This window comes from Chiroxiphia lanceolata, chromosome 9, assembly GCF_009829145.1.
Source record: "Chiroxiphia lanceolata isolate bChiLan1 chromosome 9, bChiLan1.pri, whole genome shotgun sequence".
NCBI classification, from domain to species: domain Eukaryota; kingdom Metazoa; phylum Chordata; class Aves; order Passeriformes; family Pipridae; genus Chiroxiphia; species Chiroxiphia lanceolata.
In genome coordinates, this window is record NC_045645.1 from 11,999,881 (window position 1) to 12,024,939 (window position 25,059).

Here is a 25,059-nt window from a genome sequence, read left to right on the forward strand (position 1 = left end):
AGACGGGGATCGAGAGCGATGGGAAGGGAAATCTCCGGAGTTGTGCTCGGGATGCAAAACTTAAACTATATTTGCACCAGCTGTTCTCTGGCTCGGCCCTTCAGCCCCGTCCGGCTCACATCGGGCCCTTGGACCATAATGCAATCGCATGGTAAACGTAAAGAAAATGCAATCTGAGTTTTAGGTTTTGAGCCTCCTCATGTGCCCAACCCCATGTGCTCCTCTTATCCAGCTGCATCAAGTCACTGTTGTGACAGTTCTGGCGACAGGCAGAAATCAGCACTTTAGTGACTCCCAGTAATATCTTCTAAAGGTAAAGCTTCTGATTTTCCTTGTCTTTGAGACACAGAGGGAAATTCCAGCCCTGCTCCAGCTGTTCTGGAGTGTGGGAGAGCAGCATTGGTCTCCATCTGGGCCAGGAGCTCAGTATCCTACAGGGACAGATGCGGCCCACTGGGATTTCCCGCTTCCTTCAAGAGGAGTTCAAAGACCTTTCAACTGTGACTGGGAACATCACTGTGGGGTATCTGAGGGTCGGGATCTGGTTGCTGCCCAGCCACCAGGCTATTCCAGAGCCCTCCTGGCAGTGCCCAGGCTCCTGGTAAACAGGGAGGAATAAAATACCTTGTTATCCACCTCAGGAGTGACTGGGCCTCCACTGCCCAGCTCGGTCTTCCCTCACTCCCATGTGAAGGGCTCAGGTGCTGAATGACAGGAACACAATTCCTGATGAATTTAACACTGGATCAAAGAAGCAAAGGAAAAATATGTCTCAGGGAAGCCCTTGGGCTTCACTTCATGAGGAAAACCCCTGCTGCTGCTGCTCTCGGGACTCTGGCAGTGCCCAAGATAGAGGGACCATGGTATCAGAAAAGGTTTTTTTCTGGCCTTGCTGGCTGGTGGAGGTGGGGGATGACGCCTATATTATTTTCTTCTCTTGTTCCTGAACAACAAACTTACTTTGTGTGGCTTTGGAGACACAGCACATCTCCTGCTTCTCTTAGGACCGTGCAACTGAACCATCACCCATTCTTTGGGCTCATCCCAAAGCCATGACAATCCCTGAGTCCTTATGACAACAACAAGGCTTTTGCAGCAAAAACTACAGGCACCCACAGGAAGCTCTTGTGGTCACAGACATTCAGCTAAAGTTGGTTTTGTTCTGTTTTCCCTGGGGTTAGATTAAAGTGCTAAAAATTGTGCGTGGGGGGTAAGAAGTGAAGTGGTGCCAGCTCACAGCTCACGCGGCTGTGAGGGTGCCTCAGAAAAGCACCAACTACCCGAAACCCCATTTTTGAGCAAATGGAATCAAAATCAGTTCCCCTTTTCAGTCACTGAAGTTCTACTTGCTTGATAACTGGAAGACAAAGAGTCTCTTCTATGAACTGTAGGTGCTCATTATTGTAATGTGTAGATGTGGAGAACTTACGTGATCCCTGTTTAATCCAGGAGAATAACGGCGCTTTCAAACAAAACAGGATAAATGAGGAAAACGTTGCCATCTGCATAAATGAAACCTGATAATTTGTTTAAAAGCGGATTAGGTGAATTTGGATAGAGCTCCAAGGTGGCTGCTGCACATGAATGTTGAAGAAGCCTCTGAGATGCAGCTTGCCAGGAGCCAGGAGCCGGGAGGGGACTGCAGGAATGCAGCCACAGCCTCTCCCTCCCTGTCTCCCACCGTGTCCTGCAGCCCCACGCTCGGGCAGCATGTTCTCCACAATATATTTCCATCTTGCAAAGTTCAGCTATTCTTAGGCGAGATTGTGAGTCATTAAGCACTTTCAGATTGTTTATTTGTCAAGCCACAGGCACTTAAATTTACTTCTGCAGCCAGATGACCCGCTTCGAGGATTTCTTTCTGCCGCAGAAATTACTGGGTGAAATTCCATGGCAAGAGGTCAGTCCTACCGCCCGGAATGCTGGCTAGATCCCGCCCATGGGCTCGTTTGCAAAGGTCAATATAAGAGAGGAAAAGAACAACAAGAAGAATGTGGCTTCCTACAGCCTTTCACCACCTGATTCAGATTTTATATGTGTTTTTTAAGAGGGACTAGACCTTCCCAGACGGTTATAATGCCTCGGAGGGTGGACGGCGGTTTTTAATGGTGAAGAGGCTCCCTGGGGAAGCAGGTTTCCCTACAGTGGTGGGATTAGATCCTCCTGGAGGAGGACCTTGACTGCTCTGCCGCAGGGTTTCTCCCTGCAGCTCCCAAGAGCAGAGAGACAGGAGCAGGGTGAGGCTCCTGCTCTGTGCTGTGAGGAAAACAGATTTGGTGTTGTGTTTGGGGCAGGGGCTGATGTGATCAAGCCCTTTTTGGAAAGGCAGTACAAAATCTTTATTCTTCTATAGGATGTTAGTGCCAACATCCATTTTTGTAGATTCTCTGCAAACTGCTGCCCCTCTTGTGTGCTCACAGGGGCTGCCTTGTATGGCCTGAGTGCCAAAATCCCGCCCCATCCACCCACAAGGGCTGCCATGCCTATGGGCTTCCACTTCTTGGCTGACAGCAGTAGTGGAGCAAAACAGTTCTGCAAGTGTCTGGGTGCTGCAGGAACACAAATATCAACTAACAAAGCAGCTCAGTTTGGGAGGGTTTTATGGATCATGCCATGATTATCATAAAACTTGACCATGCATCCCCTTTCACACACTGAACCCAATGCTTCCCTAGACACTCCAGCCAGATGGATGCAGTCAGGGAAAAGTGTGGAGGGTAGATGTGACCTGTGTGTCCAGGAGAAGATACAGCCTCCGGGAATGAACCTAGTGCTCATTCAAAAGCCACCAGCCCCATGCCACCCTGGGCTGTGCACATCCTGTGATCCCCAAAGAGGTATGGGAAAGGCTTCATTTGCTTATGGCTCACGGATCACACTTATGATGTTCACATCTAACCGTATGAGCTTGCCTGGCAAATCAATTTGCTGTAGTTGTGTTCTCAAAAAGAAATTATTGTGTCTTTGCAGGCATTTGGGTTGCCCAGAGATGTTGTGGCTGAGCCATCCCTGGAAGTGTTCAAGGATGGAGCTTGGAGCAACCTGGTCTAATGGAAGGTCTCACTGCCCATGGCAGGGGATGGAATGAGGTGAGCTTTAAGGTCCCTTCCCACCCAAACCAGTCTGGGATTCTGTGCTGAGCAAGAAATGCTGTTGCTTATAGTGCAGTCAGCACTGGTGCAGCCACAGCTGGAATTCGGACATCCATTTATAGACTTAAAGGGAAATTCTTTGTTCAGTTATTCCTTGTAAAGTAGATATCATTTTTCCATAAATCTACTTGTGGACAGGTGTGCGCTCATGACCCTGGGCTTACTGTGATGAAGCTCTTCACAGAAGAAAGAAGCCATACATATGGAACAGACAGAGGCTCAGCTGTTCTCTGCCTTAGCTTTGGTTTCCTGGATTTTTAGTCATATGGAATTTGTTCCTGTGGTCCAAGGGGTGATGTGATTCCCACTGACTCACCACACTGGGAGTTTCTGTGCTTCAATGGTGGTTTAGTGTCTGATGACTCAGGGGCCAAATTCTCTACAATCATCCTGATGAGCTGCACCTGGAGAAGACCATTTCCCCAAACTCCTTCAGTTTTATTCTCCAGGCTGAAGGGTCGAATATGACCCCTTGGTCTTGCAGGGCACCCATGGATAAAGATGTTACTTGCTGTAACACTGCCAACCCTCTTCAGAAGCCAAGCAAGGTCATTTATTGTTGTGTCTTCTTAGAGCCGTGAACTCAGCAGCCTGACTGCAGCCTGCATGAGGAGACATTGGTTTTCCTGGACCATCTGATCAACCTACAGCCCCTTTTTGTACCAAGGGATGAAGCAGAAGGAAGAACTGATTTACACACCTTAACATCATAAATGCTTTCATCAAGTTTCGCTTTCACTGTAGTGATTCTTATTTCACTCACATTATGAGATCTTTGACAGTAACAAAGCACCGTGTATAATTTTAACGTATATTAAGTCTCTGGGATGGCCAAGGAACCTGACAGGCATCATTGGATCTCATTCTTCAGCTGAGATTCCAGCAGGGAGTTAAGAAATTCAGGAGGGAATGTGTCTGTGGTGGGGAGAAGGCCTGGCACAGTGATGCTATGGGGCTGGCACAGACTCATCCACTCCAAAGGCTTTGCCTGGAGAGCGATGGGAATGGGACACTTGGGCACAGCCATCTACAGGCAGCAGGAAATGGGCTGGAGAGGCTGGACCTCTTTTTGGGGTGCTCTGCCTCATGCTGACTGCAAGAGCAGCTGGCAGAGGGTGGTCTGTCCTGCCCCACCAGGACATAAAAGGCTCTGCAATTCCCATCTTGATGTGGCTACACTGGGGTCACAGAGGCTTTGCTACATAATTCCTTAAAAACCTGGCAGAAATGGCTCTGCTATGGAGAAAAATGAGTCCTCGCCTGAATCTCAAATCTTTATAACAGTGGTCTCACATCCCTAGGTGTGGACGTATCCCTCCAGGTTTGAGAGGAATTATAAAATCCATTCTAGGAATGTCTGTCAATGGAGATGCTGCCAGCAGATGGTGCAAGCATGTCCAGATTGGATTTCCTCCTGTCTCTGCTTCCAGGAGTGAGTTGCAGCTCTGTACAATGTTGCTCTGACCTAAGAACAGAGATAGGGAGAGATGCTACTTGTATTTTTATTTTAGTTATGGTTTGCAATGTAGCATCTGGCTTCTCATCTGAATTCCAGCCCATAAAGGCAAACTGTCTCTGCTACCGGCGGAGCTCTGGATCCATGTGTTACATCAAACAGAGCAGCAGCTCTGAGCTGTGAAAGAAAGGCAAAAGGTGGGGAAAACACCCCTAGGGATGCAATGGGACCACATACAGAACATCATGTTTTTCTGCAGTACAGAACTTTGCTTTCAAAAGATATTTCAAAGATATTTCAGGAGAAATGTTCTGTTTCAGACTTGGCCACAAAGCCCTCTTGCCTTTGAGATTTTCAGTGTACAGAACCACATATTTATTCTATTATGAACTAATCTGCTTTATTTCTACTTTATGGGTGAAATTATTGCTATTTTCTGGATACCGTGGGTGCATGTGTAGCTCTAGGAAGTTCATAGGTTACATCCAACTGTGTTGTCTCCTAAATTAAGAGGGAGATAAATGAAACCTAAGGCTGTGGTATCAGGAGCTACACACCTTGATCTCAAAACTTGTAAACTCTCCCACATGGAGGAACTGTTATGGTTTGTGCATCAACAAGCTCACGGTTTGTGGCTCAAGCCTCCAAGCTGACATTTGCCTTCTGAAGCTGAAACTAAAAGGAGCTCATTGCAGGCTTTCACTGGAGTTTACAGAACTATAACAATTTCTGATTTATTCTTTCCTGCCTTTCCTAAAATCTGTATTTTTATGGATGCCAGAAAACAGCTGGTCACACAGGTCAAGCTTTTGGGCCAGGTTTTACTTGTCAGAGACTGAAGCTGCTGTAACTCCTCAGGTGGGAACAAGTTGCTCGAAAGCCCAAATTAGGATCTCAGCCCAGATATAAGACTAGCTCTGCTGCTGCCTCACCCCCTCTGACATCGAATTACCCAAACTCATCCTGTTTTGTTGCTGGAACCAGGCACAGCCCTGGAGAGGTGCCCCTCTCACAGGGACTGGAGTTTTGCAGTGGCCAAATTGTTCCCACGTGCCCCGACACAGCAGCATCGAAGTTAAATAACGGGTTATGAAATGATTTGAGATCCTCTGAAAGCAGATGTAGCTCGTCAAGCAGGAATAGTTCAGGGTTTGTGACGTTCCCAGGCTGCTTGCTGTGGGAAGAGTCAGATTTCCTTTCCAGTGGAGTAAAGCAAGACGAACAATTTGTCCCTGTTTCTGGCTGTGAAAGCGCAGAGAGTCTGCATGAACTGTGGATCACCAAAGAGTAACATCCCTAAATATGCATTTCTAATCCCTCTGACTGAAGCCTGTCCTGTCTTGACGTTTTATAGTCTGCATTTTTATTTTTGTGAACAGTTTCTTACCTTTTTTGTGTGGGGAATTTGACATAGAATTGTATCCTTGAAGAATGAGATGGGTTTTGCCCAGCGTAGGCTGCAGAACTTCCCACCCTCAGGTCCCCGTGTGATCTGAGCCTGCTGAAAGAGCACATTGTCTGCACACAATTTGCACCAAAATTCACAGAATAATTCTGACAATACAAGAACCCCGACAGATTTATAGGCCTATCCCTGATGTGGCTGCAGGCTCTGGAAGTTGCTATAATTTATGTGATTCAGCCACAGCTAAAGGTTGGGGAGGTTTTTCCCTGCAGAGAATCATGCTCTGTACTGGAGACTGCCTCCAGGACTCCAGAAATCCCACCTCTGGGGAATCTGCTCTTTCCAGGCATTTCATATGGTTATTTTTGGCTATGTCTGTGGAGATTTCTGGTTTCCCAGCGCAGCTATTTTTATAACACATGGCTGTGAAGTCTATAGTATTAGACATAATTTAATCTTGCACATTGGAATGCCTTGGGTATGTATGTAAGGAATCATTGCCTCCTGCACCTGCTCCCTCTTTGGCCTGTGCCTGAAACACTCCTTGACTGTACAGAGCTGAAACTTCAGAGGCTTCTAGACAACAGCTCCTTTATGGAGCATGTTAAGCTGCCATAAATATTTAATTAGGTGTTATTCTGCTTTTGGAGAGATATGGCAAAAAAATAATCCCCATTTCCTTACATTTACACAGAACATTTTCCTGCTGGAAAAAATTTCCATGCATTAACTAGTGACAGGGAGCCATATTTTAAGAGGGGGCATAAAAATTTGAGAGGGTGAGAGGTTGGTGAAGAGGAGATTTCACAGAGCTGAGGGCTTTTCCTAGGTGGGAAGGAGTTGTTGGATGGCTGGTTTGAGATAGAGCTGCGTGGGTGTCTCTTAGGCAGCACAGCACCATGTCAGGCTGGTGGGTGAAGCTTCTTCCCAACAAGGGGAGCTTCTGCTTCCCCTGTGTTTGTTGTTTAAAAATAAATCATGACTTTAGGGTTATTTTATAATGCAAACCAGGCTGTTCTGAGCATGCCAAGTGGTGACACTGCCTGGAGAGCTTTGTGTGCCATAAAATTTTGGATACAACAATGACCTGTACTGGAATTACAGTTGATGTACAAATGTACAGCTGTCTAAGAAAGCACAGGCAGATATGGGACTGTACTTCAAATTTTAAAAAACAATTAGTTGATAGACTTTCAGCTAAGATTTTACCCCAGTTTACCATACAGGTGACAGAGGGGAAACTTAAAAATCAATCAGAATGTCTCTTATAATGATATTGGCTTTGTCTTTTGAAGGCAGAGAGAACTAACTTAACGGAGATAAAAAATGACAAATGTATGGTTTGGTCAAAATAACAATGACGGGGAATTAGGAAGAAATTTGTGAGTATGTTAAGGGAGAGAAATTATTTAGATAAGGGTAAGGGTTATACATAATCAGATGAAATTACCAGTAGAAAAAGTAAAATAGGAAGTTTGAATTTTAATAATTCAGTAAGCAGACACGACATGTAGCTCTGCTGGGCTGCACAACAGCTCAGCACAGGATGGCACAGAGGCCTCTTTAATGGGAGCAATTGGAAGGTGACACCACACTGTGGAAAAAGGGCAGGTAAAGTTGTTCCAAACATGTGCTGAGTGAGTTTTCTGAGAGGTGCTGCACTATCTGGGGCTTCCTTATGTCTGGTTGTGTGGCAGACGCATTCATTGATTACAATAATCATTATACCTATGAAAACTGAGTTGACTTCATTAGCCAAACAAAATATAACACGTAGACCAAAGAACCATCACCACCCTGTGGAAATGCTGTGTGCACTTCCAGTCTCTCAAAAATACTCTGCAAACATTTCCTTTCCCTCCTTCACTCAGTCACTGCCCCTGAAAGTTACACCACGAGCCTGGAAATGTCCACAAGCCTGACTTTACGCCCAAAGTTTAGCCTTCTGATGTCACCGATGGTGATCCTAGGCACAAGTACACCTGGAGCTTAGCTAACACATGGAATTAGGAATTACTCAACATACAGAATTAGACCCTCAGATTGTGAAATCCTTGGATATAAATAGTCTTTTCTCATGTTTGTTAAAGCAGATGGCAAAGCGCACACTGGACAGGGCAGACTTTTATTGAGATGAACAGCCTTGGTTGTGGCACTGGACTTGTGATCTGTGCAAATGTGCTTTTGTATCACGCGCAAGAAACCTGGAGGAACTTGACCCCTGCCCTCGGAGTTTATTCCAGTCTGTTATTGATTCAAGGTCCAAACACTCAGAGATTTCACTCTGTCTCATTACAACCACGAGTTTCATTGTCCAGCACCTTCCAGCTCCTGGTGAAGTGACTCCTCAGTTGATGACTCAATCCGGCAGCATAACACAGACTTAATGAAACACTATTAATCAACCAAGCAGTTCCATGGCTTCTGGGCACCACCCACCTGGATAAGGCTCTTGTTGTCTCATACAAAAGAACCTTTGTAGTCCTGAGCGTCTATTAACTGCAGTGACTTCAGGCAATGTTTGCTAAGTGGAGCTAAAATTCATATCACAGAGCTCTGGTCAGGAAATCCAGCGACGCTGAGCGGGAATGCAGTAGCTCTGGAGATCCCACAGGCCAAGGAAACAGATCTTTAGGTCAATATATACCTTGGGAATCTGAACCTTGGCTCTTGGGTGATGGATTTGCGGGAATATGTGGATATTTCACCCATAATTTTGTGAAATTTTATTTGTAAGAGAAAGCAAAACACGTACAGCGAGCATGTCTATGACTGCTGGAAGAGACAATTCCTGCCATAATTCATATGAATATGACCTATATGTCATATTGATAATAATGAATTCACGCAGCAGTGTAAAAAACATCCAAAAATATTGCAAGATTGCAAAGAAGTGTGTGATTTTGTGGTGGTTTAGTTTGCTTTAGTGCTCAGCAGGCAGTACAGTGCCATGCTCGGGGGAGGCAGCAGGGGTTTGTCCTGGGGAACTTCAGTTTGGAGCGCTAATTTGTGGTAACTCTCCCCAAGACCCAGGTCTGGGCATGGTTCAAAGTCAGTTATGGAAGTAATCCTATAAAATATCTTATGTGAATAACTTAGAAACATTTTATAACAGTTTTCCAGTGGAATAAACAACTGTGATTTAGCTTCAGAGGATTAAAAAATTAACACCACTGCTTAAAAAGTGTGACTGGCATATGGAGTTCTTTATTTTCAAGATAAAAGATGAATCTTTAAAAGATTCCTAACCTTTTGAGGCTATATGAAATCACAGAGCATCATAGTTGGACTTGGATTATTCTTGTGGGTCCCGAAGAGAGATGTGAAAAATCCAAGCCCTTTTACGGAGCAAATAAAAGAGCAATTTTTAGAGCCAGATGAATTTGTGAAATACGGAAGCCACCAAATATGTAAAGACAAGACGTTGGTAATTCACAGCAAGTGAAACCAAAACAAACTATTGGGGCATTTCACATAAACAGGATGATTGTGTGTCCCACGTACGGTTGGATACAAGACTGACAGTAGATTTAAACTATTTCATTCTTTTTCTTAAAAGAAATGAAAGTGCAGTTGTCTTTAGGTTAAACATAGGACTGGGATTTACTTTGATACACTTCCAGAGGTAACAAAATGTGTTTTAGCACCTTGCATTATTTTGACTGTTAGAGATTTTTTCTTGAAAACAAATTATATAGTTAGCCAGGTTAAAAAAAAAGAAAAAAGTCTTAGTAGAAAGGGGCCTTTCTAAAGAGTGTGATGAGCTGTGATGGATCTGAAGCTACAAACATATTGACTCCTGACTGTCCTCAGACTGAGTCACTCACTCAGTTTATGCATAAAGGTCAGCAACGTATAAATTGGTCCTGGAGGGGCTAGTTTTAAAAAGCAGAATGGACTAATCCATAGCATTTTCCCACATTCCATCTTTTTTTGATCTGTAGTGATCTGTCCCAGCTGCTATCCCAGCATTTTTGCTGCCTTATCAGCTTCGGTGATAACTATTATTTATTGCACTCTCCACAGATGCGCTGGTAAAGCTTTTTAGCTGGGGTCTGACGGGGACTACAAGTGAAACGCTTGATTTACGATCGCGAAAAGCGCCGGACGGCAGCGAGAGGCCCCTTGACGCCATGTCGGGGCTGGGGCCGAGCCCGGCGCGGGACCGGCCCAAGGCCCTTCAGGGCGGGCGTAGCCGCCGCCTCTGATTGGCTGAGGCGGCTGGGGGGGGCGCGACCACAGCGGGACCGATCCACCGCGCGCCGGCGAAGGGGGGGCCGGGCTGTCCCCTCGGAATGGTACAGCCCGAGCCCGAGAGCCCTTTGGCCGGGCCGTTACCAGCGCCCGCGCGCGCTCAGCCAGGGCCCCCGGCGGGCTGTTTGTCGCGCTGCCTGATGCAGCGGCGGGCGTGCCGTGCCCCTCTTGGCGGCGCGCTGCCACCGAGGCGCCTTCGGTGTCGCCGCCAGCTCCCTGAGCGCACCGCTCCGCCGCTCCGCGCGGCTTTTCGCTGCTGTGCTCGCCCTGCGGCGCGCTCCCTCTCCGGCGTTCTCGCGGGGCGGGCGGCGCGGGGGGGGTGGTTGGTGCGGAGGAGGGGACGCGGCGCGAGGCGGGGCGCGCGCGGGGCGCCGGGGGGGGGCGGGGGGGGGGGGGTCCTCGCGGGCGCGCGGAAAAAAACGCGCCAAGTTTGCGGGCGCGCGGCCCGCGGTCTCCATGGCAACGGCGAGCGGGAGCGGGGCCGCGATGTAGCGGTGAGTGAGTGAGGGAGGGACGGGGAGGGACGGGAGCGAGGGGGGGGAGCGGCCGCGCCGCCCGCCCGGGGCCCGCCGGCCGCGGGGGGACATGCGGGGGGCGCGGGGGGGCGGCCCGAGCCCGGGGCGGAGGGCGGCGGGGGGGGGCCCCGCGGCGAGTAAATGGCGCCTGGTGTGCGCGTGTGTGTGTGTGTGCGCGCCAGGTGTGAGCGCCACGGCCGCGCCCCGCACCAGCCATGCCCGGCGTCCTGCCCGCCGACACCGCCAGGGCCAGCCCCAGCAAGAAGAACAGGCTGTCGCTGAAGCTTTTCCAGAAGAAGGAGGCGAAGAGAGCGCTGGATTTTACCGAGGCGCAGGAAAATGAGCAGAAGGGCGCGGAGTTCAGAGGCGCCGAGATGTGAGTCCCGCGCGGGAGAAGTTTGTTCTGTGGCGATGTTGTGTCGGTCCGGTGTTGCTCCGTCCTCCACTCGACTCGGTTTCGTGTTCTTATATAAATATGTGCTGCAGCGCGCGCTAAATTAAATTAACGTGCGCTTAAGACTGAATTAACGTGCTCTTAAGAATGAATTAACGTGCGTTTAAGTTAACCCCCGACCCAACTTAACCAAACCGAACAAACTAATCTCAATAACTGATTTTTTATAACTGTTTGAATAAAATAAGTTTGCGACGCTCTGGGATGTTTAGTTGGCGCAAACTTTAGGGATCGCTTGAATAAGCGACTCTCTTTTAAAACTAAATAATCGTTACAACCAGTTTCTACAGCTGTCTTAAGGAAACAACTTTGCCACACTGTGGATGTCTTAGTTGGCACAAACTTTCTGATCACTTCAAGAATTTGCTTTGTTTCGAGTTGATATAAGTAGTTACTCTGCTGCTGAGCTATTTATATTATTATTTATATTAAAATGTAACTTCTTGCGAGATGAGTCTTAATGAAAAGATTTTAAAGGCTGCTTCTGCTGCAAGGAAATGAATTGGTTGTGGTGCTGCCTGTCATTCATTGGGGCTTTTCAAGCCCTGAGCAAATCTGTCAACCCATTTCTTTGCTAATGGGGGGATTTAAGTGGGAAAAAGCAAAGTTGCTTGATTGTGGTCAGTTAGAAATAGTTGGAGTCTTTAAAATTTGGTTCTCTTGTGTCAGTACAGTGCATTAATCACTTATATCAGTGATTAATAATAATGATAATCAGTATATTATGTGTCAGGTTCATTGGTTTCTTTTAATTTCTATTTTTATTCTTTTGCTTTGTATCCAGAAATTATATGACTCTGGAGCAGGGCACAGGGATAGAAAACATGTTCTAGACATGTTTTCCTACCTTAGGAATGAACAAAGAATGTACAAAAGTATTTAAAAGTGAACTTTTTTTGTTCCTTAAACTGGTCTCCTGATATTATTTGAAAAGTAACTAACAGCAGATTTGGCTGATTTTTGTAAAATTGTTTCTTTTTGGGTGGTGTTATCGCTGAGGAGTTTGTGTTTGAGTGCCCAGAGTGAATACAGATGCTCTCAGACACACTTTGATGTGATTTTGAGCTGTGTATCTTAGTGATGAATTATGTCAGGTGGCTCTGAGATGGGAGGTGAAGGAATCCTTTTCCAAAGCTGTTTCTTACTCCCTGTTTTCTCTGTTTCACAGTGACCAGGTTGTTCCTGCAGCACAGCCTCCCTCCCTTGTCAGCTGTGAGAAAAAAGACAACATGTTGCCTTTTGTGGGCTTGAACAACCTGGGGAACACCTGTTACTTGAACAGTGTCCTGCAGGTGAGGGCATGGTCAAGGGGGACCTCAAAAAGGGGATTTTTTTTGGTTAAGCACAAGTGGGTGAGATTTGTAGTTTGATATTCCATGGATGTCTGGGTATAGTATGAAGAGAATCTAATTACAGTGTGGGGGGGAAATGGTGCTGCAGGAAATGTGTGCACTGGAGGTTGTCCTGATTGGGTAATTCTTCAGTTTCCATACTCGGGGCTCCTCCCTGCTGTGAAAAATCCTGGATCTTTGTGTGCTGTGCACAGCCTGGGGAGGTGCAGAGCTGGCTGGATCCTCAATGTGAATTTCTGTGTAGAGTAACCTCTTACTCAGGTTATTCTCTTCTTTTCTTTTCAACTGTTGCTTTCAGGTATTATATTTCTGTCCTGGTTTTAAAACTGGAGTAAAACATTTATATAACATCATTTCAAAGAAGAAAGAATCTTTGAAGGATGAAGGAGACCAAAAGGCAGAAAAGGTAACAAATCTCCACATGTTCTTTACTTATAACTTTGCAAGTAAGGCTGCATGCAGGAAGTTTAGTGAAAATCTAACTGATTTCTTCTGGTTTTAACAAATTTTTCAGCATTGTTTTCTACAGTGCTACTTCAGGTAAAGATATATTTGAGTTGTTTTGAACTTGTGTTCAAACATGAGTGTTCAGAGGATCTGTAAACTTGTAAGCCCAAGTCTTAAACAAGAAATTTGAGAAGATATCTCACCATGCATTTGCCATTAAGATAATTGTGATACAGTACTTTGAGTGGGTGGAAATTGGAGTTTTGGCAAGGATGGTTTCAGGATTTAAAATAATGGCTAATTTGGCTTTTATGTTTGTTTTCCACTTTGAAAAGAACAATAAATATATTGTCTGAAACCCACCTGCTTCCCATGGCACACAAAAAACCTGTCCAGTATCTGTTAGAAAACTAAGGGAGGGTAGGAGAGAAAAGTTTAGCTTGTTACAGACAAAGCTGCAAGAGTTTTTGTTCTTTTTACATTGTTATTGCAGGGAAGTTGTAAAGAAGATCCCCTGGCAAGTTACGAGCTCATCTGCAGCTTGCACTCCTTGATTCTGTCAGTTGAGCAGCTTCAAGCCAGTTTTCTCCTAAACCCAGAAAAGTACACAGATGAACTTGCTACTCAGCCCCGAAGACTCCTGAACACCCTCAGGTACAAATCACCCTAAGTGTTGTCAGGGTTTGCTCCTGACTTTTCCAGGTTGTTGCCATTGCACAGTTTGAGGCTGGTGGAAGGTAGATGGTCTTAAACTTGGTGTGGCCTTATAGGAAGTAAAATTTTTCATGCTTATTGTTACCTCCATGATGTCAGAAACCTGCAGTAAATTTAACTTTGTAAGAGTGTCATTTAAATGCAGAAGAGGGTTTAAGACAGTGCTTAACCTTAGGTACAGAAGTGTCATAGAACTTTGGAATGGTTTAGGTTGGGAGGGACCTTAAAGATCATCCAGTTCTACCCCCTGCCATGGGCAGGGACACCTTCTACTATCACAGGTTGTTCCAAGCCCCATCCAGCCTGGCCTTGAACACTTCCAGGCATGGTGAAGGATTCTCTTTGACCTGAGAAGCTGCACCACTGGGTTGCAATTCAGTGTGTGCTTAAATGCCTAAGGCTGAACTTTCCCATGGCTCTGTAACAGAGAGGACTCCTCTCTAGGCCTGGACAGGACCCCCCATGACTTCCGTCTAAATCCCTAATTTAAATCTCAAATCATGTTACCCGGTTAGCCAAGAATAACTAATCCTCATTGCTCTGCTTGTTTCTTTTCCCTAGAGAGCTGAACCCCATGTATGAAGGGTACCTGCAGCACGATGCCCAGGAAGTTCTACAGTGCATCCTGGGAAACATCCAGGAAACATGTCAGCTGCTGAAGAAGGAAGAGTTGAACAAACTGCCCATGGAGGAGCCTTCAGCTAAACTGGAGGAAAAACTCAACCCAGTCCCTGAGAGCAACGGGACCGGCAGCGCTGCCGAGGAGGAGGATCCCACTCCGAGCAGCCACGACGGAGACGCGGCCGAGGACAAGCTGCTCAAGGGACACGGGAAAAGGAAAAGTGACGCCGAGGGCGGCAACGCCAAGAAAAAATCCAAAGTGTCAAAAGAGCAAAGTGCAGCAGAGGAAAATCAAAGGCAGACCAGGTCAAAGAGGAAAGCGACGGGGGAGAAGTTGGAAACCCAAAGCGACGCCATCGCCAAGTGCTCCGGGGACAGCGAGAGCGCGAAGCCCACGCAGAAAAAGTCACGGCTTAGGTTAAACTGGTTAAAATCCTCATGCAAACAGCCCAGCATTCTGTCCAAATTTTATAGTCTAGGAAAATTAACTACAAACCTGGGATCCAAAGACCCAGGAAAAGAATATGACTGTGAGCTCGAAGAGTCATCTACCAAGTGCGAAAATGGTGACAGTAAAGAAGAATATCATGAACCAGCATCTCCTGTGGAAAACCACCATGAAAAGGGAACTGAAAAAGAACCAAAAAAGGAAGGTTGGTGCACAAGTGATGGGCTTAAAATTAGTATGATTAAGAAAGTACAATGCGTGGGAAGTCAGTCTTCAGACTGCACAGCCTGCAGAGCTCTAAACACAAAATGAGATTTTCAGGAATTGAAGAAGATTTTTAGGAACAAGAATTTATTTTTATACATGTTTGTAATTTTTTTTTTATAACTTGACCTGTTTAGCTTAGATCTCGAGGTATTCCTCTAACATTCTGTAATCATTGTACCATATATATGTATAAAAAAAAAAAGGCAGAACATTGCCAGGTTTGTATTATCACTAATTTTTGTCATCCATAGACATAGCAGATGGATTCAAGATTTAAAGGAAGATGCTGGTCAGGAGCAAACAGAATCATACTCCATTGGCCATGGCTTTGTGCCCAAGTTTATAAACAATATTCTCTCCTTCCCTCCCTATTCATTAGTTTTGTTCCATATTCCCAATGTTCCCAAGAACTAGGAAGGACACAGGATGTATTACATATTCTAATTGGCTGGCAGCTATGGATTTTTTGTCAATGAAACAAGGTATCTGTTGAGAGAAGGGGCTCAGTATGAATTCAGTACTTAACAATTTGGAACTTTCTGACCCACCCACCAATTTTATAAAAAATTGAAAGACTGCAGAATCTTTGAGATCTGCGTTTCTTCAGCAGATTTGACCAAAACTGGCCAACAAATTTAGAAAGTATTGGAGGAGAACACTGAGAATAAATAGAAACCAGCCAAACCCACACATGTGACGCTCCTTGAGGAGGCTGATAGTCCATACTAAGAAGTCAGTGCATTGGTGACAAATATTCCAGAACGCCACACTTGAAGTATAAAACAAGCACCCAATCTTAAAACAGAAATTAAAGTTTGAGGGCCAAGAGACAGAGGCTCCGTATTTCCTTACTAGTAGATGATACTCTGAAAACTGCACGATACGTAGTTTTGTTTTAATTCCTGTGTGGGATCCCTAAAAGGCCATGGCTGTAACATGGTCCTTTTCCACAGACAGCCAAAGGTAGTCTTTGGAATAAAGTGCAGCTTGCTCAGTGATGTGACATGTACTTTCTCTAGGTACAGAACTGGCTGTCTTTGAACTGGTGGAGAAACTGTTCCAGGGCCAGTTAGTGCTGAGGACAAGGTGTTTGGAGTGCGAGTGCTTTACTGAAAGGAGAGAAGATTTTCAGGACATCAGTGTTCCAGTGCAAGAAGATGAACTTTCTAAAGCTGAAGAGAGTTCTGAAAGTAAGTAACTGTCTCAGAAAGGGGTGTGAGGTGTTTCTGCCTCAGCCAGCCATGGGGAAGGACAGTGCTGTGGTTATCAAGGAACATGGCTCCTGTTTGTGCTGACTAAAATTAGAGGCTCTTATCTCCTGTCCTGATTAACTTTAGACTTTGGAAACACAGTGCTGATACTGTTGACAAGATCCAGATAATATTGTTTCGAATCTTAACACATAGCATGCACTGCTTACAGTCCTTCACTTTGGTACATGTTTTCCTGCTTATAAATAAGTATTTTCTTTGATGTAGGTCTTCCCATTCTTCCTGGATAAGGAATTCTTCTGCTTTTTTTTTTCTTAAAAGAAATATTTGCACTTTTTCCTCAAAGATTAAAAGAGAACCCAGATTTTTTTGTTAATTACTCTAAAATTTTTTTTAGTGTATTAGATTGTTGTTGCCTTAGTAGCATTTGTTTTATCTTCGTCAATGTTAATGCTCTGGTCTCTTTCACAAATTTTATTGATCTGTTCGTAGTTTTTAGGTATTTTAAAAAGTAAGCATGATAATACTAAATTTTGAAATGGTGACTTTTAAGGGAATTAATTTTAGTTCCCATGGAATTAATTTGGAGCAGCTTTTACTGCCTTTACTCCCCATTTTGGTGAAGGACTCAGAGTAAAATGTGTGGGGAAATGTTAATGTGTAAAATGCTGCTGTCAGTGTAGGTGATCCTGTCAGCAGTGTGAGGGTGGCAGGGGAGGCAAAATGTAAGAAGTGAAAGGGAACTTTCTAGTTATTTTGGATGTTTGCCCTAATAAGTGAAATTCATGGACTCAGTTTCCAGACATGGCAACAGAATTATTCTGTGTTATCTGAAACCACCTTTGGGAAAACCTTAGATTTGAAGTAAGACATACTTTCATCCCTTCCTGAAATGCTCCGAATACATCTATTTCACACATACTGAGTGTTCTTTACAGTGTTGTCGTTTTTGAGCCTGTCTTGACATGTTTTGTTTTGTTGTTGTTCTGGTGGGACGCATTGGAAATGTAAATATTGGTGTATCTGTGAATGTAACGATTCTCTTTTCTAGTTTCTCCAGAGCCAAAAACAGAAACGAAGACGCTGAAATGGGCAATTTCACAGTTTGCCTCAGTGGAAAGGATTGTGGGAGAGGACAAATATTTCTGTGAGAACTGCCATCACTACACAGAAGCCGAGCGCAGCCTTTTATTCGATAAAATGCCCGAAGTTATAACAATTCACTTGAAGTGCTTTGCTGCCAGTGGCTTGGAGTGAGTATGCATTGACTGTGTTATGAAACAGTGTCCTGGAGGAAGGGAAATCTTATCACAGGAGTTGAAAATGCTTTGTAACTTTGCCAAAAGCAGATTTCCAGATTGAAATGAACTTAAATCGCTGGGATGCAGCCCCTGATTTCATAAAGGTTTTTTGTTCTTAGGAGCAGTGGCAGAAATTACCTGCAGGAAAATTGACTTTTAGGAGACTTCTTGACAAAAATTTTTTAGCTGTACTCTTTAAAAACAGCCTGATTTATTGATCTTTCTTAAAACTTCGTTTACTTTAAATATCACCTGTCCCTGTGAGTTTAGAGGCCGCTTTAAGTACTTTAACAGAACAAGTAATTAGAACAAATATGAATTTTATGGTCACAGCCAGTCTCTACTTGAATGTAAGTACTAAAAAAATGAATGTGAGTGGGGAATAATAATAATCAGGAGTTAAACATTTTAAAGAGCTAACACTCATTACCCAAAATCGATCAATTCCTTAAAAAATACTGTTAGTACAAATTTTTTGCAATTTCTACAATACAAATTTTAGTACTCTACCTGAATGTGAGCACTAAAATCTGTGGGGGAAAAATCAGCCGATAAATATTTTAAAGAGCTAACACACCAAAAAATTGATCAATTAATTTAAAAATACAGTAATATCAGCCTCACTGATGTTCATCTACTGAGAAATCAGTGTTTGATGTTATAATTTTTGTAATCCTTATGTTTTGAAAGAGGTTGTGAGTGGTTTTCTTTGGGGTTTTTTTTTCATACTTAAGAATTGGGATGGGAGGAAAAACCAAAGAAAAACTCACCCCTACAGTACTGTCCATACATAAATCAGTATCATGACAATTTATACTCAGCATTTTGCAGTAAACTCCATTTTTCCACTGAGATTTAAATACTGAAAAATGACAGAAAGCGTCATCAGGAGAAAATTCTTAGACCTATAAAATATTCCCCCAGATCTTTTAGGAAATTGGTACACCATTTATTGCAGCCTCTGAGCCTTTGGATGGGCATTAAGTTTTTTAGTCACAAATTAGTTTGGTCTTTTATCCCCAAGTTCCCTGTGTGCTGCATTTCCCCCTCACTTGGCTTTAGACATTCAGAGCCACCTCACCAGCAGGAAGCCTCATGCATGATGTCTGCCATGGAATTTAGTTTATAATAGTTGTGTCACCAATATTTTAGATAAAAATACCACATCTAAGTTGTCAGATGATTTGTCAGAGGGTGCTCTCTAAGCAAGTGCTGGTAACTGTGGTCAGTTTAAGATTTGTGAAATATCCAGTGCTGAGGATGATATTGTTACTTTTTTACAGGTGGTTTACTAAGATTGTTAAAGGTACATTTCTCAGTCTGCCTGTTTGTAGTATTTTTTTAGGAATATCCAGGTTTCTGACGAAGTACAAGGGAAGCTTCCTCTGTCTCTGCAATGCTTTTTCATACAAATCCAGTATCATAACATACAAAATTGTCTTTTCATTGATGTCCATCATATTTGACTTAAATATTGACTTCATATATATAGACTTAATATATATTGACTTAAAGTTGCACACTTAAAGATGCCCTTGTATTGTTGAGTAGCCCTTGATGTGGGATGGAATCCTGGTATAATTATAGGCTATTGAAAAAAATACAACCTGAAAGGAAACCTGAATATTATCTTCCATTTGCTCCTCTATTTCCTATCTTTTTGTTTCCATGGGGAAGCACTTTCAGGTTAACCAGCCATCTCCTGAGCCACTCACCTCTTCTGCCTTGGCAACCTTCAGCTCCAAAGTACTCAGACCAATATCCAGGTCAGAGTGAATCCAGTCTGTTGTGGTTTTCCTCCTGTGTCCTCAGTCATGCCAGACATTTTCTGCCAAGGGCTGGCAACCAGAGATTAAGGAAGTCAGAGTTGAAAAATCAATGTACAACTGGAGTCAGTGATGAAGCTGAAACTGCTTAGAAGAGTCCCCTGGTTTTTGACTTGAATTTTTTATCTTGGACAAAACCATGTCATTGCTAAAAGTAGTAACAAACTGTTTTACTGGCTTCAAACTTAAATTTTTAAACTAAGATTCTTCATACAACTTCCCTTAGCCCCCATAAAAATTTGGAAATGGTGTCTGCTCAGTTGTGCTCTACTGAGTTCTCTGATGACTGAGTTGTGAATAAATGAAGAGAAACGAAGGGTAATGTAAATATTTGCAGTTAGTAGGGACTTTATTTATGTTTTCTAGATGCTGGTTTGCAAAGTGTTTGTTTTAAAATAAAGCAGCCAGTGTGAAAATCTACTTGCCTGAGGATGAGTAATTCTCTTTGGCAAGAGTGTGTGTGTGTGTGTGTGTGTGTGTTGTGTGTGGAAAAATCATAGGCCATGTGTGCTCAGGCTGTGAAGCTCTTAAGGAGAAATGTGTAACTGGTGATACATAATTAAGCATTTCCACTATAGAAATTTAGCAGTTGGTGAGAAAATCAGCTTTTTGTTTTGTGAAATTCTGTACAGTGGATAAAGTTAATTTATAGCCTCAAAAGACATAGCTGCAGAAGTCAGGTTTGCTCTGTGTGAAGTGCATCAGTCAGAGCAGGCAGAGTACTTGGCATACAATTTTTCTGTCTTCAGATTCTTATCATTAAGAAGAACAAAAAGCTAATAGGAAGAGATTTCCTCCTCTCCGAATCTTTGATGCTGGATCTCATTCAGAAGAAAGGCAGACCTGCTTTTTACTGCTTTGTGTGAATATGATTGTCACAGTGTGCTTGAGTGGAACTGGATTTCTGATCTGGAGTATCAGCAAGCAGTTTCTCTGTTTCTTGACTGTCTTCTGAATATCTCTATTTCTGGCTACTAACAAATAGGGATTTTCAGAAGATTTAAGTTTTATTATTTCTGATTATATGCTCTTTGTGTTCCTTTTGGTGGAGTCAAATGTTTATGGTAAGCTTAGGTCTGAAGTGAGATTTCGTTTAATGAGAGTGACTGAGGATCTGTGGTGTGTGTAAATGTGTTTATCAGGGTTTATGGCTGTGAACACAAGTGAAATGATGAGAAGCAGAATCAAAACTGAACACAGGAAAACAGGAGTCTGTTACTGCAGTTATGCCATAGCTACAATTTCCTTGGATTCAAGATAGTTTTTCTTAGGATAATAGCAGTGAGCTTTTTGTAACCTTAGTTTTACAGGGCTTGTCTGTATTCCCCTGGATTTTTCCCTGCAACACCCTGAAAGTTGAGCAAGAACTGAATCATCACTGGAATCTATTAGGACATCATAACCTATCACTAAATAGAGAGGTTAATTAATTTGTGCTGATGCAATATGTTACTCATCAAGATCAGAATCATTCAGTAATATTTTTTTTTCAAACTCTGTAGAAGATCCTTGTAATGAAAGGACTTAAACTTTTCTCATGGTAAATTTGTGCACTATGAACAAAATGCTGAGTATTTCTGGAATACTAAATGCTTTTCCAAGTAAATCAGCCAGAGAACTGCTTGAAAAAAATGGAATACCACAGGACAGGTAATGGGGAATCCCTGGTAGCAAGTGTTGGTAAGTTTACTCATCACTGAGGGGATCTGAGAAAAACCACTCAGATTTTCTACGTGATACGAAAGCTACTTGAAAGTAAAATAGATTTGTATTTATTCAGCAAATAACTCTTTCAGGAGGGGAAAAAACCCCAACCTTCCTTATTTCAGCCTTGGCTGCTGAGGTTTTTGTTTTGCTTTTTAAGCAGAGTGGTGTCTAGGGGGGAGTGCAGGTGTTTGTGCATGGATAGAAGCAGGAATGATAACATTTAGCCTAATTATTTTTATCACCACTATTTAAAAATTAATTTAGTTGATACTTTAGAAAAAGGGAGTCTCTTGAATTATTAAAATTTACAGTTCCTAGGCTGTAAAATTTACCATTATACAGTCATAAAAGTGCCTTTACTGACCAGGGGTGCCTGGGACAGATGTTGGTGATCCAAAGTGAGAAGGGAGGAGCTTCTCCTGATCACATGTGGAAAATAACAGATGGGCCTATGGGCCTAGAGTGGTGTTTACTGGGAAAGGGTTTAACTTGTGTCTCCCTTGTGAAGGTTTGACTGCTACGGGGGCCTGTCCAAGATCAACACTCCGCTGCTGACGCCACTCAAGCTGTCCCTGGAGGAGTGGAGCACCAGGCCCACCAACGACACCTATGGATTATTTGCTGTGGTCATGCACAGCGGCATCACCATCAGCAGTGGACACTACACAGCCTCTGTCAAGATCACAGATCTCAGCAGCCTGGAGCTGGACAGGGGCACCTTCATGGCCAACCCCACGTACGCCGTGCTCAAACCGGAGCCGCTCAACGAGGAGGAGGCCAGAGCTGTGACCGACGACTACGATGACGGTGAGGTCTCCTTCAGGGTCAACGGTGCTGCCCAGCCAGGGAAGGTCCTTAGCAAGAAGAACATGGAAGCTGTGGGACTGCTCGGGGGGCAGAAGAGCAAGTCTGACTGTGACCTGTACCCCAACAAACCAGCCAACCCCGAGAAGTTCCTCAGCGTGGTCACGGAGAGCAGGAGCCCCGAGCGCAGCGCAGGGAATGCTGAGCACGGCACAGAGCACAGCGAGGCCAACGGGGTGGGAGCCAGCGGGCTGGAAAACAAGGCTCTGTATGTGCTCCAGAGCCTCAAGGAGTACGAGGGCAAGTGGCTGCTCTTCGATGACTCCGAAGTAAAGGTCACAGAAGAAAAGGACTTTCTGAATTCTCTTTCTCCAACATCGTCATCTACGTCAACTCCTTACCTACTGTTTTATAAGAAAATTGTAGAGTGATACTGTATTTTGACTGTAAATATTCAGGATTTGCATACACCTCTTGGTCTGATTTGCATCCAAACTACCTGGAAGAAACGGCTGTTTTGTTTTTGAAGCTACTGATTCTTCATGTTTTTGGTCTTTTTCTTCAGTGTAAAGTGGCTCAACTTGAATTAACAAAACACAACATAGAACTTGACTCACACCTTAATTTTCTGCTGGAGAATAGTGCTACAACCTTTTAGAAATACCAGTTTGTATAGATCCTAAACAAAGCCTACAGCACCCAGTAGTGGTTTTAACGCAGCTCTAGGTCTCAGACATGCCTATTGTATTATTAGCTTTTTTTTTTAAATAAAATTTATTTGTATTCATACCCCAGAGTAAATGTATATTAACTAGCAAATTTCACCAGAAGTTGTGTATTTTTGTAACTTGGGAAGTAACACTTCATATTTAGTCTTTGGGTAACCGACATGGTTTATTCTCCTGATCCTTTTCCTTCCTGCTTTGTGCAACTCAGAGCACAAGGAAAATGGTCTTGGAACCTTGTTTAGTGCATTGGAGGGACCTGAACTTCATAGAAATGCTTGACTGGTCTAATTTGCATCTTGTTGCATGGGTGTTAAAGGGCAAAGTGTAAATAGGTGTGATTAATACGTCGACACAGGGGCAGAGTGTAGTGTAATTAAAATAATTTTGTACTTTGAAGAGTGGAGCCCTCTAATCTGCATATATGTCTGGGTGGGTTTGGAACTTAGTGGTGACCTTATAACAGTTAATTTGTACCTGAGCTCACTGCAAAATAGGAAAATGAAAGCATTTGGCTTTGATGCTTTGTTAAGAATGTATATATGAAATAAAAAACTTATGATACGCATCTGAGACAACCAGATCAGACTGTTGTGTTGGGAGGGGAAAACAAAGTGGAAGTGATTTGGGAACAGTTATAAAAAGGGTGGGAAACTATCTTAAAGAAATGGAAGATTTTAAAACTAACATTCTGTGGGTTTTTTTTAACTGATTCTTGTACAGCAGATCCTAACCTGAAGGCACTTGATGACCAGAGGTGTGAGGTTCAGGGTAAACAGATGATTATGGCAAAAACCAAAAATGTTTGTACTAAATACTAGGGATGAAAATCCCAAATTGTTTGTTAGATGATTTAAGGTGAATCCTATCAACTGACAAGAGTCTTAACCAATATGACACAAAGTAAGGTGAGTGTTTAATTGTCATGGGATGGACAGAAAGACATGAAGATTGCAGAGAGACAAGGGAAGATAGCCAGGATGTGAGTATGCCCTGGTTTCCTGGATACATTTAACCTTTTTCTAATACAAATTAATTTATTTACAGGAAAAGCCCTAAAACCCTTTGCCTAGTTAATTCTGCAATACTTAATTTTTACAACCTTTTATTATAATGTTGTATAAACACTGAGGTAACTCAGGAAAAGTATCTTTAGTGTATTTTCCATGTTAGTGTCAACCTCTGATTGTTGTACAGGCCTTGACTTTGCAGCATATCCTAGATAAAAAAGCTGGAATGACAAATGCTCTTAAGATCTTTTCCTTTTCGAAGGCATTGCATCATAATAAATAATTTCAGAGTCTAAACCAAGATATAGCTACATTAAAAAAATAAGTGATCTTACCTTGCAAGGGCAGCCCCATCCTATTACAGAATGCAATTTTTTAAGGTTTGCTGAATTCAGCCTGCAAATGAAAGTTTATTTTTCCACACTTGACCCAAGAATTATCTTTTTCATTCAACTGCAGGATCAGGAGTGTTTCCAAGGAAACAAAATGCCATTATATACAACAAAATGTACGGAAGACCCAGCTGTCTTCCATCATAGCATAAAGCGTGGGAGAAGATTCTTTGTGGCAGCTGAACAGAAAGATGCTGAATGAAAAACACTCCTCTGGCACAGGGAGAGGGAGCAGGGGGTGGGGTTTTTTTGAAATTTACTTGAGCGCCACTTGCTGTAGTAACTCATGTCCTAGAGTAGGACTGCTGTAAATTAAAGTTTCACTCTTTCATGCTTATTTGGATTTGTTCCCCCTTTTTCACTGTGTAAATATTTTCAATGCCTCTTCCTGCAGATGTCTTGCAAAGCCACTCCCTCCTTCCTTAATATTTTCCATTATGAGAGTCCCTGACTCTTATAATGCTTCCACAGCCTTGTCAACACCCTTGGGCTTTAAATATCCCTTAAAAGGTCAGAGTTGGTGTTTTTCTTTAGGCAGGTGCTCCTCTGTTACATCCCTTGACACAACTAGTTCAGGATTATTCATGTTCCAGGGAAATGATCAGAGATGGACACACTTAACATTCCCAAAATCTGTGAAGCTGTTGGAATAAAAGCCTGACAGGAGGAGGGAAAATCGGCAGAACTGTACCTTCCCAACACACCCCTTGGCCACAGCACTTCCAACAACCTGAACAACAAAGACCCCACCTAAACCCTCACTGCTGCTGCAGGAAGGTGGGCAGTTCATGTATAAACCTTCTACTTTTATATATATATATATATATATATATATATAAAGAGTATGTTTATCAAATTCACTTTTTGTGTGTATTCACGTATATAGATGCATATGTAGGTATTTATAGAGAGAGAATAAGCTTGTGTTCAATCACATACCACCTCTTCCAAGGGACTTTGTTCAACACAGAGAAGAAAAATATAAAGGACCAGATTTA

General features: G+C 43.3%; 1 protein-coding gene across 2 annotated transcripts; it reads left to right on the plus strand.

Moving 5' to 3' along the window:
- The first annotated feature begins 10,621 nt into the window (after positions 1 to 10,621).
- USP1 (ubiquitin specific peptidase 1) lies at positions 10,622 to 23,232 on the plus strand. 2 transcript variants are annotated; one of them, XM_032696897.1, is made up of 9 exons: positions 10,622 to 10,761; positions 10,965 to 11,158; positions 12,405 to 12,528; positions 12,887 to 12,994; positions 13,529 to 13,689; positions 14,311 to 15,023; positions 16,105 to 16,275; positions 17,348 to 17,549; positions 21,639 to 23,232. In XM_032696897.1, the coding sequence occupies exons 2-9, from the start codon at positions 10,998 to 11,000 to the stop codon at positions 22,363 to 22,365; spliced, it is 2,367 nt and encodes a 788-aa protein (XP_032552788.1). In that variant the 5' UTR covers positions 10,622 to 10,761; positions 10,965 to 10,997; the 3' UTR covers positions 22,366 to 23,232. The 2 variants fall into 2 exon arrangements, with proteins under 2 accessions (XP_032552788.1, XP_032552789.1); XM_032696898.1 differs by lacking the exon at positions 10,622 to 10,761 and having other exon boundaries at positions 10,906 to 11,158.
- The last annotated feature ends 1,827 nt before the right edge of the window (positions 23,233 to 25,059 follow it).

Coding starts and splice junctions, on each gene's coding strand:
- USP1 (XM_032696897.1), top strand. CDS start 10,998: ATGCCCGGCGTCCTGCCCGCCGACACCGCCAGGGCCAGCCCCAGCAAG. Junction 11,159..12,404: donor GAGTTCAGAGGCGCCGAGAT/GTGAGTCCCGCG, acceptor TCTGTTTCACAG/TGACCAGGTTGTTCCTGCAG. Junction 12,995..13,528: donor GAGACCAAAAGGCAGAAAAG/GTAACAAATCTC, acceptor TTGTTATTGCAG/GGAAGTTGTAAAGAAGATCC.